The 16,443-nt window shown below is 44.2% G+C and overlaps 1 protein-coding gene across 12 annotated transcripts in view; it reads right to left on the bottom strand.

Moving 5' to 3' along the window:
• Nucleotides 1-253: 253 nt before the first annotated feature.
• Nucleotides 254-16,443, bottom strand: part of lyst (lysosomal trafficking regulator) — a 61,628-nt gene continuing 45,438 nt past the window's right edge. For 10 of the 12 annotated variants that reach the window (XM_044372343.1, XM_044372354.1, XM_044372346.1 and 7 more), the window contains 32 exons: nucleotides 15,660-16,284; nucleotides 14,554-14,734; nucleotides 13,990-14,159; nucleotides 13,597-13,827; nucleotides 13,254-13,420; nucleotides 12,637-12,789; nucleotides 12,334-12,495; nucleotides 11,744-11,935; nucleotides 11,358-11,569; nucleotides 11,036-11,245; nucleotides 10,512-10,688; nucleotides 10,227-10,303; nucleotides 9,924-10,112; nucleotides 9,067-9,212; nucleotides 8,866-8,962; nucleotides 8,618-8,679; nucleotides 8,347-8,402; nucleotides 8,089-8,241; nucleotides 6,901-7,145; nucleotides 6,433-6,499; nucleotides 6,174-6,330; nucleotides 5,478-5,618; nucleotides 5,155-5,372; nucleotides 4,841-5,071; nucleotides 4,527-4,716; nucleotides 4,299-4,435; nucleotides 4,076-4,174; nucleotides 3,442-3,581; nucleotides 3,250-3,347; nucleotides 3,007-3,163; nucleotides 2,848-2,919; nucleotides 254-2,738 (listed from right to left, as the gene is read on the bottom strand). In XM_044372343.1, the coding sequence (XP_044228278.1) occupies nucleotides 2,600-2,738; nucleotides 2,848-2,919; nucleotides 3,007-3,163; nucleotides 3,250-3,347; nucleotides 3,442-3,581; nucleotides 4,076-4,174; nucleotides 4,299-4,435; nucleotides 4,527-4,716; nucleotides 4,841-5,071; nucleotides 5,155-5,372; nucleotides 5,478-5,618; nucleotides 6,174-6,330; nucleotides 6,433-6,499; nucleotides 6,901-7,145; nucleotides 8,089-8,241; nucleotides 8,347-8,402; nucleotides 8,618-8,679; nucleotides 8,866-8,962; nucleotides 9,067-9,212; nucleotides 9,924-10,112; nucleotides 10,227-10,303; nucleotides 10,512-10,688; nucleotides 11,036-11,245; nucleotides 11,358-11,569; nucleotides 11,744-11,935; nucleotides 12,334-12,495; nucleotides 12,637-12,789; nucleotides 13,254-13,420; nucleotides 13,597-13,827; nucleotides 13,990-14,159; nucleotides 14,554-14,734; nucleotides 15,660-16,284 (5,351 nt within the window). In that variant the 3' untranslated portion in view covers nucleotides 254-2,599. The remainder of the gene's footprint in view (nucleotides 2,739-2,847; nucleotides 2,920-3,006; nucleotides 3,164-3,249; nucleotides 3,348-3,441; nucleotides 3,582-4,075; nucleotides 4,175-4,298; nucleotides 4,436-4,526; nucleotides 4,717-4,840; nucleotides 5,072-5,154; nucleotides 5,373-5,477; nucleotides 5,619-6,173; nucleotides 6,331-6,432; nucleotides 6,500-6,900; nucleotides 7,146-8,088; nucleotides 8,242-8,346; nucleotides 8,403-8,617; nucleotides 8,680-8,865; nucleotides 8,963-9,066; nucleotides 9,213-9,923; nucleotides 10,113-10,226; nucleotides 10,304-10,511; nucleotides 10,689-11,035; nucleotides 11,246-11,357; nucleotides 11,570-11,743; nucleotides 11,936-12,333; nucleotides 12,496-12,636; nucleotides 12,790-13,253; nucleotides 13,421-13,596; nucleotides 13,828-13,989; nucleotides 14,160-14,553; nucleotides 14,735-15,659; nucleotides 16,285-16,443) is intronic. The other 2 variants (XM_044372351.1, XM_044372355.1) reach the window with 1 other exon arrangement.

The following is a 16,443-nucleotide window of genomic DNA, read 5'->3' as shown; positions in this document are numbered from 1 at the left end:
CCATAACACCGCCGTTTGGGGGCTTGCATCCAGATTGACAGTCTTGCTTCCACCTATCTGACTTATTAATTAATAGGGCTCCTATTTATGCTTCTGATTTAACACGGTGATTTGTGCATCACCTGTCTTATCTGTAGATTTCCTCTTAAATTTGATGCCCCTGAACGCAGCTTTCGCCACACAGAGTAAGAAATTGACACAAAGGACAAGGTTTAGTAATATTTCTTCAAATATTTATATATATTTATATATTTATAATATACTCGTCACTTGGTTTGTTCATACATACACACACACATATATACAAACAAAAAGAAACATAAAACATGACCTTTCAGAACTCAGTCCATGTTGCTGGACTGCAAAACCAGCCCAGAGAGGTCAGTTTAATGAGGACAACACAATCTAAGCAACCTAAGACAATGATCTTAAATTATGCATAGCTTAAGATATTAACAGAAAAATATTATTTCCTTCAGTGTCTGAAAGCACAAAAACATCATCTGTCATCACGTTTTCCTTCCTGCTTTTTGCCATTTTCTCAAAAAAAGGAAAAAAAACAAACAAAACAAAACACAAAACAAAAACATTACAATCTCACATGTGGATGTTCAAGAGAAAAAGAAAAGTTGTGGGTCTCGTAGACGAACACAAGTAAGCATGAAACATAGTAAACAAACACAGTAACGTCATGTCTTGACACCCAAGAGTCAAGGTAGGCTGAGGAGAAGATCCAGACAGTGACACAAAAGGAATGACGTCGTGATATAATAAGAAAATATTCCCTTTCTCGTAAACAAGTCAAACACAAAGTGTGAAATGTGAGATGTCATCACAGAGGGCTCGCTGCAGTCACAGTCAGAGACAGAACAACTTGTTTCACAGCCGTGTTGGAACAGATTCCTGTTTTCTTCCCATGTTAAACATGATTTAAAAAAAATGATCTATTGCATGCAGTCTATGTCTGATATTGCTTTCTGGATTGGATTTATTAGTGGAATTAATGTTAAGACCGCAGATTATTGGCTCGTTTTGAATTAAAATGGTAGCTGATTGGCTGATGGGCCACTCTGACTTTAAAGAAAAAAAAAAAAAAAAGTGCTTTGACTACCATTTCACACATAATAACGGACAAAGTGCAGCAAGTTGAGTGGGAATGTAAAGAATAGCTGCATGGATCTGTTGGTGGGTTAAAGAAAGAGACGTTTGGTCGACTGTTTCCCAGCCTGATCAGTGTAGTGTATAAGAAACAGAGAGGACCATCGTGTGAGCTGCAGAAAAACCTCATCAGTGCAGGAAACTAACTGCTCTGAGTCTCCTCAGCAGCTGGAAATGATGCTCTTCACCACACCCACCAACTACACCCTGTTTGTAATGCTGTACAGGTACCAAGCATGCCTCGTAGATCAGCGAGGAAGAGGGAGCATTCAGGAGACTTAAAAACTTTAAGCATATAATGCTGTTTGTTAATTACGTTCTCAGGATTTCAGTAAGCTTTACAAAGTAGTGAAAGGGTGTAGTGCATTTGAGAGGCGGATAGTTTAAGACAGTAAAACATAACAGAGGCAAAGGAGGAAAGATTAGCCTCTGTGGTGTTTCTAATAAATAAATGAACATCAACATTTCTGAACGCAAAAGGACAAGTTCAACCAAAGCACAGGCCTTCATGAAGGAGTATCATGACAGTAAATGTCACATCCACATACGCAGTCAAGGTCAGCATAATTATAGCATGCAAAAATAGGACAGAACAACAGGTAACACAAGGAACAATTCATCCCAACGTCCCCCCCCCCCCCCCCATCCCTCCACTGGGCGCAGATACAAAGTGATGCAGGGCCACGACACTAGTGTTCAGACTTGAGTGGAGCAGACAGCCCAGCAGAGTGGCGTCTCACTCCCACAGAGCGGGACGTCTCCCGGTGACAGACATGAGGAGGGGCTCCATCCCTTCCTCCCAGCTACTGCAGCGTCAGCGGGGCATGCTCGCCGAGCTCCGGCAGCAATCTGTCAGACGGTGCGCTGCGGGAGATCCCTGCGCCGCCGAGGTGAGAGACGGGGGTCCTCGCACTTTGGGGTCTGGCATTTTTAGCCAGGCGATAGCAGCTTACCAGGAAACAGCAAAATCAACATCAGGCAAGGATCTTTGCACAACAAAAAGTCGGGACTCAACAGCGGGAAACGGAAGAATAAAAGAGTTAACAAACCAAACACACTTTCAGAAATGCAGTCTGTATAAAGTGTCTGTTGCAGCCTCGGCCAAATCATCCATTGCCCCCAAACATTCCACTTCAGTGTCTTATTCATTCACTTCATGTCTATATTATATATATATATACATATAATACTATTTTCATAATCATTTCTTAATGCTGGGGGTGTCAGTGGTAGAGTTTGCTCAACTGGGGATGGCTTTAGTTAAAAGTCAGGGAGGGTTCAGGGAGATTGAGGCCATGCTGACGCGTCCTTCTTCCTGTGGGTGGAGGGAGGATGAGGAGGATGAGGAGGAGGAAGAGGAGCAGGAGGAGTAGGGGGGCTCCTCTTGCTGAAGCCGGAGTGAGAGGAGAGAACTAGACAGTTGTAAACATCAGACACACAGTCAGCCTGCGGCATAGCTGCTTAAGAAAGAGTAGAACATGGGCAGCTTCATGCGCTGCTGGTCTCGCCGACACCACGCCATCACCGTACCCTCGCTGTTGGCGGTGTAGAGGTGGTGGCCGTCACATGAGTACGTCAAGCTGAGGCAGACAGGAGAGATTATCATCAGAGATATGGCCACCAGCATTCCCAACAGGCTAACACTGAATATTAACAATCCACGTGGTAGCTCTTAAGACAACACTTTACCTGATGATGGGTTTGCAGGACTTGGGAAAGGTGATCTCTCTCACTGGTTTTAAATCCCAGGTGCTCCACAATCTGTAGGATGGAAAATCAGATGTGTAAATAATTCAGTGCATCATGAAAAAAAAAAAAAGAAGCACAAAAAAATAAACTGGCACTCACCTGACTACACCGTTCTCCAGCCCTCCAGCGATGACGTTGACAGACACGCCCTCCGGCTGGTTGGAGAAGGCCACGGAGCAAATGATCTCTCTGCAGTGGACGTGACCGATGAGGTCGCCGTTCACCGTCCACAGACGTAGGTCGCTGCCTCCGCCCACTGGATGCAAAGAATCAGGAGTCATGACTCACATTAAAAAAAACACACCAGATCAATCTGGAGAAGTCATTGCATAAAAACCTCACCTGAGTCACAAACTGTTGCGATATCACCTGTGGTCTCGCTGGCAGAAACCGCCGTCACTGGGCTTTTGTGGCCTGTGAGGCTTTGTACGTAACAGAGCCTGAAGAAACACAGAAGAGCTCAGAGACTATACAAACCATTTCATACTAAGATTTCTCATCACACACACAAACACAACACTCATACACACTGACCTGTTGAGATCCCAGAGGATACAGGTGCCATCTTTGCTGACACTGATGAGGATGCTGTAGGGTTTGCAGACAAACAGGCTGGTGACTTCCCCTGTGTGTCCATACAGGTGAACCTGAGATTCCACCTCCATCTCTGATGGCTAAGGACAATTTTAAATATCAGACACATGTGAGAGACCGTATGCTAAACATACACATTTGAATACTTGCAGGGTTCAAATGAATCTCATAACGTTGATGAAGTGTCTTTGTTTTCCAAAAAAACAAAACAAAACAAAAAAAACGCTCCATTTATCGACCTCCAAATGGATTTTCTAAAAAGCACAAAACAATTACTACTTCAACACCCTTCAGCGACACAGAAACAGGAAATCTAGTTGGCTATTGGTGGGGACCGATGAAAGTCTGAAAGCCTCTCTGATGACTGATCTCCCAGACCCCTAATCCCACTTGTGGGTTCGGTGGAAATGTGTTTCAAGGGCAACTGTGATGTGACTAATGAAGCTGAGCGTTTGAGCACGGTGAGGCTCTGTAAAGAGGGGGGGGAGGGAGGGGAGGGGTAATGGGAGGTAGGTGGATTGGGTGTTGATGTGGAGGCGGAAGGTTAGAGGGGGACGTCGTCATGGAAACCCACCGTGGTGCTGGTGAAGCGGTTGCTGTAGGCGGTGATGACTCCACACTTGCTGCCCGTAAATAGCTGGCAACCATCGGGCACCCAGGCGCAGCTGGTCACCTGGAGGAGAGAGAGACAGACGGTCGGACAGAGGAAACGAGAAACCTGACAGCTTTTTGGTCAATCCTCAGTGTCCAGCTGTGACTAGTAATTCCTTTCACTAACAGGTGCAACTTATGTTCACCTGGTGAAGTTGTGAGCACTGAATGAAGTTGATGGGCGGTTCGCTCTGCTTGCTCTTGAGCCTTAATATGTTGTCAGCGTAGCCCCAGCTCAAGATGGCTGACCACTGGATGTCTGTGCTGTGCATGCTCCGCACACCTACAGAGTAGAGAGCATAAAATTAATGGAGTCAGCGGGACACAGTGCAAAACATCCTGTCTATGTGAGTTGACTTGTGAGTGACTCCTACCCTGCTCCTTGCTGTAAATCATCATAAGGCAGAACTTGCGGGACAGCCCGCAGATGGCTCGCGTCGGCAGAGCCAGCAGGGATCCGAACCTCTCCCCGTGAGGCTGGCTGAAGCACACCACTGGGTCCGGAGAGCTGGGCGACCCCACGTACTCACCCCATTTCAGACCTTTGATCCATGGTAGTGGGCTCTGTGGTAGAGGAAGAGGAAGTTAACAGTTGAGAGGCAGATCATTTCATGGACACTGCATTAAGTCATGTCTTCCTCACTGCACAGCAGGCTGTCAGAGTCCCTGCCACTGCAGTGTAGATTACCGGGCAGGCTATTTCCTTGGTCTGTTCTCTGGTTTCTCTGAAGGCAAGCTGGACCAGGAGACCCATGGCTGCTGGCAGCTCCCCCTCCATCATGAGTTTGGGACCGGCCCTGCAGATGTGAGAGGCGCTGAACAGCTGCCTGGGTGTCTGTCCGTACGTCTTGATCATGGTTTCGAGGGCCCGTCGCTGCACTGGATCTTCTACAGCTGAGACGTCCATGCCAAAATACGTCTGTGGAAGTTGATATGAAAACTGATGTCAACAACAACAGCTCCCGATATTTACCCAATTATTTCCAATAGACAGGTACTTACAGCCGGGTGGAACACGTTGATGGCCTGGACAGCAGCTTTGCCTTTCTGCTTGAGCCCAAACACCAGGTCGATCCACTGGCACAGTGTCTGAGACACCTGGTCAGACTCCAGTGCTTGCCGGTGGATCAGGATGAACAGGCGTGGGTCGTTGCGAGCCCAGGGTGGCAAATTCACATGATTAACCCTCTCACCATTCTGACGAACCCCGAAATCAAAACCTGAGAAAAAAAAAAGTGCTTGTTTTTAAACAGCTGTGAAAAGGTATGCAGCCATATAAGGTAGGTATGAAGGGTAAAGATGTTTAAGAGAGTAAAAATAATCACCCTCTCTGTTGACGAGGAATTCTGGGAGGTAGAAAAACTCTGGGATGAGCTCTTTCACATCAGTCATGGACTCATAGGAGGACAGGCGCCACGTGGTATTCATGGAGTGAAATGTCCGGTCCGGGATATCAAAGCTCTGGTCTGATTAAGGCCAAAGACAATCTAATTACAGATTCGACTCGCTGATTGAAAAGATCCCCTTTCATGACCTTAGACACCACGATTGCTGAATACATTTACGGTCACATAAAAAGATGCCTCGCAGGATCAGAGGAGAGACAGATGAATGAAAGAAACAATTAACAACAGAGGAAGAAATAGAAAAGAGAAGCGGAAGGGAGAGGAGTTGATCAGAGAAAAAAAAGTATAAAGACGAAGTAACCTTTCATGGCTAATACTTGTGACGCAGCATGTGCTGCTCAGTTAGATCTAAGATCAGGATGTTCCAGCATTTGGCACTAAAAGCCTCACCATCAAACAAGATGGAGCTGTCAGTGTAATGTAGACAGGTGGCACTCAGTGCTGCTAAAAGCTTTTTGGAGCTGTATAATAATTATCTGCTGTTAAAAAGCCAAGGATAGTCAGTCAATTAACATTTACATACATACCGTAAGACACAAGCTGGAGACTCCTCCCTGATAAAAAGCTGAGAAACTATTTTTTTTCTCTTGACTTTAAGGTTGTTTTGAGACTCACCCTGGTAGGCGAGGAACATCTTGGTGAAAGGTGGCATTCGGACCAGGAAGTGCAGCACGGTGCCGCTGTTGGAGTAGTGTGAGCCGTAGTGGTAAGGCTGGACTGGAGGCATGGGGTCATCCTCTCGAATGCCCTTCTTGTACTCCTCCTCCAGATACTGCACAGGAAACACAGACACACACACACATGCTGGCGTGTTTTCTTACAGGAACATATACAACACTCAAGTAACACATGCAGAAGATACAACAGATCTTACTCTGTAATTATTCACGTAGCGATCCTCTTTCTCTTTTGACTGGACTGCGATGGGTTTGCTCAAATTCCTGCACGACAACAAAATGAAAGCGAAGCAGCAATGAACCATGATGTTCACCAGTGACAAATGACAACGATTCTATAATAGATGATTTCCCTGTCATAAGTCTTGACTTCAGAGAGGCCTTATTTGTAATACAGTTCATCAAAAATGGCATAAAGAAGAACAAAGACGGAAAAGAATATCTGAGAGCGGCATACAGTATTTATTGAAAAAAATATTGACATTTATCAAAGACATATTCCTCAGCGCTTTGGTAACTATACAGAAAGCAACAGCTTTTAAGACCTAAGATCTGATGCATTGATGACAGAGAAGATGCAAATTCGCTGTATAGTACTTGTATAGAAATATCACTTAATACACGATAAACCCAAAGCTCAAATACCTTCAACCTCCAACACTGACCTGTAGATGTTTGGGTCCTGCAGGTCCACCGTCTCACTGGTGTAATCTCGCAGGATAAAGGGGAACACTGGGTACTGCATGAGGTCATTGAAGGAGCGCCCAGCGTGCTTGTTGAGATGTGTGAGGTACTCAAAGTTAGAGATCTGACCCGAGCCCCACAGCTGTGTGAGCGCTGTGATGTTTCCATGCTCAAGCAGGTTGGGCAGATCGGAGGTCAGGATGTTGTGGTAGACATCGTCACGAAACTACACCCAGAAAAACACAAATTGTCCATTACTAGAGTCAGGACTGAAGTGAAGCATGGAAAACTTGAAAATGTGATCTGAATGCTACAGTTTGATAAATGAAACCATTGTGTCTCTTAATTGTCTTTAGAACTGAAAATGTGCACCCGGTGCCTTAAGGGAGCTGCTAATCCACCTGAAATAATTTCATTAGTCTTGAATTTGAATTAATGTAAAAGCTAAACATGTTTTCACCTTGTCATTTTGTTAGATGGTAAAGGTAAAAATTTAAATATTCTGAGTGCAATTAAATATTCAACTATGATTAAGGCTTAATATTGGTGTCAGCCTTCAAAAATCTGAGGTGAAGGCACCTTGAAAATAGAAAAATCTTTTTGCCTGTTTATCCAGGAAAGGTTTTTATTGAACATGCAGATACTCTGAGGACAACAGATGATCTGTTTGACCTCAATGTGGTCTGTAATACTGCAGCTCCTTTGATTTATCTGCACTGGAAATGTCTTGGAAAGTCAAGTGAAATAACATTATTTTTTCCAACAGAGTACAGTTTGGTATCTTATTATCATGACTGATTATCATGATTGATTCCAGGCGCAGAGTCCCATAGATATCAGGGGCAGAATACCAAAGAGGCAATTCAACAATTAACCGTCTTTTTTTTCTCCAAGCTGCATGATTTTCTCTATTCGTATTTTTTATTTTTCTTTGAGCATTAGCAGGTTCTTTTATTTTTTAATTTCTAATCACAGTCCATCCATGTCATCTGCTAGTTATGCATGATAAGCCAACTGTTTTTTGCTGCAATGAAATGAAACTGCTTGAGTACACATGCTAGCACATCTACGCCATTCATGAGCAATGTCAACATTCATTTCAGCATTTCTTTGCTGAACAGCCAACCTTCCAGTCACAACATGGATTCCTTCACTTTTATTAGACTCACCTTGGTGTTGTCAAAGGCTAACAGCAGGGTTCTGCCGTTGGTGAGGAATATCTCCACAGCGTTGTCTCTTAGCTGCCACCATCGCTTGTGCACCTCTTTGATCTCCTCGTACGTCCAGGAGAAAGAAGGTGCCTCAGTCTCCCCGTGAAGGCTCTGTCCAAACACATAAACACATTCGGAGTTGAGAAGCCAGACGGACTCACATAATGCAGTAACATCCCTCTGTGCAGAGAATAACCAGAAGTCCTCTGCCTTTACCTGGTTGTCATGAGCATCAGCAGCGTTGTCCTCCACAAAGTACATCCCGGACTTTCCTGTGAGACGACATAGGGTGAATGAGATTTGGTGTACTGAGAGCAAGTCAAACAAAAGCTTCCCCCAGTGAATAACTAACAAACACTTGTGTGTGAATGGAGAGCAATATTCTCTAGTGCCTGAGAGAGCACATTCACTCAGATACTCTTTGTGTCTTGTAACCAGCGGAGTATATTATGCATGGAGTAGCTGTGAGCGATGGTCAGTGTCTTACCCAGAAGTAGCTCCCCTGCTGTCTCTCTGGAGGGGGCGACGCTGATACACCGTCTGGTGAACCTAAGGACAAGAGAGACATTTCTCAGACAAGAAGCACAACATCTGTATAAAGCATAGACACGTCTCAGTGCATCACAAGTCGATTAGACATTTATGTGCCTCTTCAGATCATCCTGGTTTTCTAAGAGGGTTATGATGTTTACTAAAGGTTTACAGGCAGGCAGTACAAAAGGAAGGAAATTATACCTGATGGGCTCGCTGGTGGCTTTGTCTTTAACGGTGGAGGAGAAGGAGGAGTGAGTCTTATCCTCAAACAGGAAGGACAGCGGTGGCTTCACTGTGTCTGAACAAGGCAAACAGGTCAGATTGAGATCATTGGAGCTGTCAAACACACACAGTACCAGACAGAATTTTATCACAATGCTTCAATTACAAGGGTTTATTCACCTTCAGGTTTTTGTCTGTCTTTCAGCAGGTATTTATTAGGGATTGTGAGGTAGCATCTCTGTAACCGTCGTCGCTCCCGGTTTGGCCCTTCAGTGGGATCCAGCTGCCAGGACGTCGGGTAAGATGTCTGGTCATACCAAACCGCACTGAAACAGACCAATAAAGTACAGTCAAACACTGTTTATATTCATATCTGTACAGAAGAAACCTCATGTGTCCTTGATATTGTTTCAGAGAATTTGGGGGATTTAACAACCTGAGAGAGATTATTTTCTACAGTTTCACATTGTTGTTTTTTGACTCTGGTTATTTTTAGTCAAAATCCTGAAGTTTGACAGTTTTAGACTGGAAACATACATTAAAATAAACTATGGCAAAGGATATTTAACATCAGTTAGGTAATTTTGTAGGGAGTTAGGGTTAGAATAAAATTTGCCTAAAATAAATATTATTGTTATATTTGTATCTTAGCAGTTAAATCATCATAGAAAATGTGGAAAAATAAAAATTTTACAGACATTTATAATTTTATATACATTTAGTGGCTAGTCAAATGTTTTACAGTGTTGGTGAGGTTTACAATGGGGACCTTTGGACTCTTGACCTCAAGTTTTCTAAAAGAGAGATCATGTAGAGATTGGTTGTTTTGGAAATTGTACTTTCTTCTATTCATGTGCTACAAATGAGCCTGCATGTCTGAGATTATTTTACTTAAACTGCAATGACCAGAAAATAAGGAGGAAAAAAAATAATCATCATTAGTGTAACAATCATCATCATTATAGTAACAATTTCATTATTGTACTCTGTTCCAATGTTGTTTTAAGCCCTTGTGAGAGACATATATCCATGCTCACCGGTCATGCGTGAGTTGCTGCACCAGCTCCTGCCAGTGGCGACTGGCACTTAGGTCAGTCTTGTAGAGGCCCCTGATGTGCTGGATGACTTTCTTTCTTTCCATGCCTTGCCGCAGAGACACATTCTGAGTGATATCAGCTGCAATCTTGGAAATGTCTTTGGACTTTCCATCCAGCCTCTGGATAAGACTGCAGAGGAATAAGAATAATGGAGTGAATAGAAGAATTGAACAAAGACACGATTCTTACCGATATTTTCTTGTACTGTTCATCAATCAAGAAAAAAAAACAACCTCTACTCACTTCCTCTGAGTGTTGGCCATTTTCTTTTCCCACGCTACTTTGCTTGTTTTCTCCTCTGCTTCATACTTGAATTTCTCCTGTGTGAATAAAATTATACATAAACCCCTTCTTAACATGCATTACCTTAATTTTGAGGATAAGAAGCCTGACAGGGTACACTTAGCCATCACTAATTTTCCACCTGCACAGAAATTGCTCTTTCATACTGCTGAACTGAAAATTCGGTTAGACTAAAAAGGCGTAGAAACTGTGTGGGAAATGAGTGTTTGTCTTTGTAAGACTTGCCTCTTTTATGGCCTTGAGCAAGTCTTGTTTGTGTGGAGCGTTGGGTGGGATGCAGCGATGGCCGCAAAGCTTGAGCGAGGTCATGAATACACCCACAGCATTCTGCTCATCTTTGGTGAGGCTGTCCTTGTGATCATGCAGCATCTCATACAGGTACAGTGACAACTTAGGACCATGCTGAGTGAGAGAGAAAGCATTGATTCAAATATTAATGTGTCTGAACCAAGTCACACACAGCGATGGACAGGAAATAAGCTTTATCCAGCTGGGTGACTTTCAGTGAAGCCCGAGTGAAGGACACAGAGTGAAAGAAATAAGAGTCCTGTGATAATGCAAAGGGGGCTGATGAAGAGCATGGAAACATCTATAAGACTTATGTAAGAGTCAAGACTTGAAAGCTGCTGGGAACTTAAAAAAAACGAACAAAACATTCCCGTAGAGCAGCGTTGTAGTTAGTTGTCAATGAAAATATTGAAGTGTAAGGGGACAAACAGACTTTAATAATGCATTTCCTTTGCATTCACCTCTAAACCTGGGCTGAGGCTCTCCTTGAGGATATCCAAATGTCTGGAATCAAACACAAACTCTAGCGCCTCCTTCCTGTCGGCCAAGGGAAGCGCAGGGCTCAGTGTGTGCACCAGCAGGCGGCCGATTTGGACCCGAAAAGTGTCTCGACACGACCATAAGATCCTTCGCCACTGCTGATGCGGGGCTCCTCCTCGACCCGTGCTGCCCTGTGAATCCACAACCACCGACACAAGGTTAGCCGTTACTCAAATTAGCTCTTTTCAGCTAAAAAGAAAATGTAATTTATTTGAGCTAGAAAGAACCACAAAAAGGTCATACCAGGCTGATTTTGATCCCATCCATCATGAGTTTGAGGATGTCTTTCTGAAAGCTTTTCTTGCTAGCAGGCGGCAGGGTGAAGGGAGTGGGTGAGTGCGGGATGGAGGCAGAGCCACTCTCCTCTTGTGTTTGGTCACCTGGATCTGGTGTGAAAAGCTGTTGGTCTGGGGAGTCGGGAATATTCAGCAGGTCAAATAAGTCCTGACTCACATCTGAAACGAGAGACACAAGCAGACAGAAGCAGGATTAGACAGCAAATCCTGTTTGTGCTCATGTAAGATGAAGGAGAAAATAGAGAAGAATGACTAGGTAAGTGGGCAGAGGAACCAACTCTAAAAATAAAAACGAGAAGTGTTTTTCTTTCTTTTTTTTTTTTTTTTTTTTACCATGGTAAATGAGTCGGTTGACGGCAAGAACCACAAGCCTCTGCAACCGTTGGACAAACTCCGTCTCACTGGCACGAATGGGGTTTTCCTGGCTCATCCTCCTCTGCATCATCTGGTTGAGCTCATCACTGGCTACAGACCGCATTCGCATCAGGAGAGAGTCAGTCTGGGCCAGGGAGAACCGGCGCCGGCCTACAAGCACAATATGGGTTTGTGTTCAGTTGTGAGAGAACAAATTGGGCGCTGATGATGGTTCGCCGTTTGTAAATATACGCACACATGCTTTATTTCTTTTCAAGTTTAGAGTAAGGTTATGCAAATGTCTCGTAAATCATTGAACACGTGGAAGATTATAAAGATTCGCTAATCAAAATGCCATCTGTGCAGAAATGCTTAACACTGATTTAGTTAAGCATTCATACGCAAACATACACCCACACACACAAAAAGGCACCAGTAGCGCACAAGAGTACTGGGCGAATTAACTCCCCGAGGTAAGTAAGGGGGAAAGGGTGAGTTCACTGCAAAAAGGGGAGACATTTCCCATGACAGGGAGAATGTTCTCCGCTGTGGACCGCAGTCCCAGCTACCTGCGTCACAGTGGAGCATGTAGGATGGAGCTCCAGAGGGGGAGGGGAGGGGGGAGTCCTGGGACAGGAAGCTGAAAGGAGGGGACAGGGGGATCTGGCCATAGGAGCAGTAGTGCTGTCTGGGGATGCGGGGGATAATGGAGTCTTTCATGGCAATGGAACCTTCAGATCGGGATGAGGAGAGGATCAATAAACAGACAGGTGAGAGTGGAGAAGTGAAATACTTGAATGGCTGTGAGTTTTAACCTCGACACAAAACTGCAGACCAAGATTTCTACTGTAGCGTCAGTGTGAAACGCTCACCCGCGATGCTCTTGCGCTTCTGATAGATGGCGTGATGTGGAGAGCTCAGTGCATTAACAGAGCTGCTCAACTTCTGAGGTTCCTGATTGGCTGTCGTCTTTATAAACTCGATCGCTGACTGAAGGACACGGAATTGCAAGGCCACTGCCATCTCTAGAAAAAGAAAAAAAAAACATCATAACAAAAATGAATTTTGTTAGAACTTGAAATAATGAGTGACTGACAATGAGTGCAATAATACAGTCGACTATAATTACTAAAATGACAAACAACCAAACATAAAGGGCGCCATGTTCAGGGCCATAATACTGCCTCTGTAATCACAGAATGATTATATCACAAAAAACAGCAAAGAAATATGTGTTAATGGACAAGAGATATTTTTCAGGGAGCAAATTTAGGGGAAAATGAGAGAAAACCATTTAGTGGGAAGATGGAGATGCAAGATATTTCTCAAATGACTTTCCACTCCGCAGTTGAAGATAATGAAGTGACAGCCCTGTTTCTTTCTGCAGCAGAGCTTGACAGCTTGATATCATACAGAACTGCGGAGCATAGTAGATGACATCGCCGATGTATTTTGCATGTGTATTGAATTTCAGAAATCCAGCCCTCACCCTGCGTGCGGCGCATCTTGCTGGTCTGCATGAAACCCAGCAAGGTAATGAGGTCTTCGATGATGCGGAAGTACTGGGACCCTGAAGAGCTGCAGGAGTGGATAGTCACAGCTACTAACAGCTGCTGGATGTCACACACCAGGAGCTTGTAGTCATTCAGGGGAATACTACAGAGGGAGGACACGGAAAACAAGAACATATTAAGCGCAGGAAGTCTTATATATGCAAGATCAATGAACAGTGAGAGGATTAATTATTTCATTCATGGCTCAAAGACTTTAGACAAAACCCATGAACTCATGGAGGTATTTGAATGAATCATCCCCTGTTCTGGCAGCCGTACCCATTCTCCATGCCATTGAGGGTAGAGAGGGTGTTAAAGAGCACGTAGAGCAGCCCGTGGTCTAGCAGGATGTCTGCCAGCTTGGGGCAGGCGTTGAGGAGCTGCAGCAGCATACACAGGATGTTGTGCACCAGGGAGTTCTCATATAGGGAGTTCTCAATAAGACCCAACACTGGGATGATACAGCGCTTTCTGAAGGGTGAGATATTTTCCATTTCCTCCAGATCCAGACTGGAAGGTAACACAGAAAAGAAAAATAAGGGTAGAACATGTATAAATAATGTATTAAAAATGTGTGTGCATCGAATACTGTGCATTTATTTTTTATTGCTATATAGATAAACTTTAAATTCTGTAAACTCTATGTATTAAGTGTATTTTTCCTGGACTCACTCTTCCTCCAGGCCCACCGGCCGCCCAAACAGCATCTCCAGGAAGCATTCAAGGAGCCCCTGGCTGCCCTGGTGGATGTACAGCTGGTTGGCCAGCAGTGAGAAGCCATGGTTCTTCAGGAACTTCTCCTTCTGCTCCTTCAGGGCTCTAGTGAAATAGGCATCCAGCAGCTGGGAGAGAGGAGCAGAATAATAGGAGGTCTGTCAGTTCATTCCTGATGCTGTAAATACTCACTAGAGCACCAAAAGCTCTGAAAATGGTCCTCAAATCACTATTTACCCGTCTGAGTCGGAGTAGCGTTTGCTAAAACTACAGCTGTATTTTTTAAAACTGAGCCTTCCATAAAACTCTGATATTATTCTGGTATAACAGTTTCACTCACTGGTCTGTTTGTGAGAAAAGTGCTTGCTAAACGCCTAAGATAAAAACAAAGTTTAAATGTGAATAGTAACAATCAGAAACGTCCTTAATTGGGGAGTACTGTGTCATCTAACTGTGTCACAAGTGACTTTTTGACTCTGCCTGCTTTAATGTGACACTTATCAAAGAGGATGCTGAACCAACCTTCATGACGCCTTGCTGGATGAGAGGTGACGAGTGGTTGACCAGGACAATGAGGGCCTCCGGCTGGATGAGCTTGTCCATCACCTCCTCAAGCATGAGGTCAGGCAGCAGGAGCAGGACGCCCCTCAGAAGATCATAGAGTCCACAGCAGATGAGCACCAGGCAGTCCTCTGTGCTGGACCTGAGACACACAGCTCATATTTTACTGATAAGGCCAAATTCTCCTCTGTTTGGTGAAACCTTCCCTTTCACTTGAATGAGGAAGTGTGTCCAAACTTTTGAATGGTACTGTATATGATATAATTTTAGGTTAAACAGACTGTTTTAACAATATAAATTGAGATTAGTGTAATGTAGGGCAGTGTCAGTGCTGAGATTGTATTCAAACAAGGTATTTTCATAATCAGTTCTGCTAGAATTGAGAAAGCCATTTTTAATATCTTGGCACCTGCAATTTGTTTTTGTATTTACCAAATAAAACACTGTTTTTGTAAAAAATAATTCTGTACACAGCGAGGGAGCGATAACTGGGAGTGAATATTTTGCACAGCAGTGACATAAAACTTTAAAATTAAAGACACTTTTAAAATGATGTATTTTCATTAATTTAACCCAGCCAGTCAGAATATAAAAACACTGAAGCCAGTATTTTTTTCTCAACATTTTCTGCACTGCTTGAAATATATGAACAATGAAAGCAGATCATTTTTTAATGTAATGACAGCCCACATTATTGAAGGTGATAGAAAACAGGACTACAATGAACAAATCTTTTTATTTCCTTTCAGCTTGAAGTCAGCAGCTGGCTTGCACGTACCAAGAAACTGTCGTTGTAGTGAAAATTATCTTCAAAGTTGGTTGAGGATTATCAGCATATTCAACTGCGTTAATAGGATTATCCAAATCCAAACACAGGTCCTTCTTTATCAAAACAACCTTGTGGTCAAGGTGTCTTTTTTTTTATTTATACCTTTTCAAAGATTTAGCATGGGCTAGCTGAATTAATATTATGATTAGTATTGATACGGAGCATTCAGTTCAAACAATCTGAGAGTATTTTCTTGAATACAAACAACAAACAAGCCTCGTTAAAGAATACTGCGTACCTGTCATTGGACTCAGTCTTGCTGTGTGCCCTCTCGTAGCCAGGAGAGTAGGTGTAGCTCTCCCAGTCTTCCGGCATAGAGCCTCGGTCAACTGCACTGGGCCAGCGCCCGATTGCCAGTGAGCCGTTTGGAGCTGGGAAGGCCAGGCCCAGACTGGCCAGGTTGCTGTGGCTCCTCTGGAAGGACTGGATGCCTTTCAAGCTGTCAGGGCGGCGCGGTGCCTCGTCACTGGCCCAGTCAAACCTGTCCTCAGACTCTGCGACCCCCACGCTGCCTTCTGCCAGGCTGTCCACCTCCGCTGCCTCGTCCCGCTCCTCCTCCACGCTGATGGAAGGGGTGCGTGGAGCTCCTCCCTCACTTACTTCCCTCGAGTCACAAATCGTCTTCGCTGATTCACAACTGCTCAGGAGCTGCTCGTCACCTCCGCCCTTCTTGAGTGTCTCTGTGCTGCCCAGAGCCTGCTGAGTCGTGAGGGAGACCCCGTCACCTTCACCTGCTTCATTTGAGCCACCGTGTCTGAGGCGAGGTGTCAGCAGAGGGGAGGAGTAAGGAGATGGTGCCAGACTAGGCGGGCGTAACGACTGATCATCACCTCCATGTTCAGGGGAAGGAGCGTGGAGATGGCCTGGAAAACACAACAACATGATTCAGCACTTGTAATTTATCGGACTTCATAACTGAACACTACAATTTGTAATTACGGGCATTGCACAACAGGAATATTGAAAGATCTGTGGCTGTGCAGAGTCATAACTGTTGATTGACAGAATCATTAATTTAATAG

The sequence above is a fragment of the Thunnus albacares genome, chromosome 14 (genome assembly GCF_914725855.1).
Source record: "Thunnus albacares chromosome 14, fThuAlb1.1, whole genome shotgun sequence".
NCBI lineage: Eukaryota > Metazoa > Chordata > Actinopteri > Scombriformes > Scombridae > Thunnus > Thunnus albacares.
This window is presented reverse-complemented; position numbering and strand designations above follow the sequence as displayed.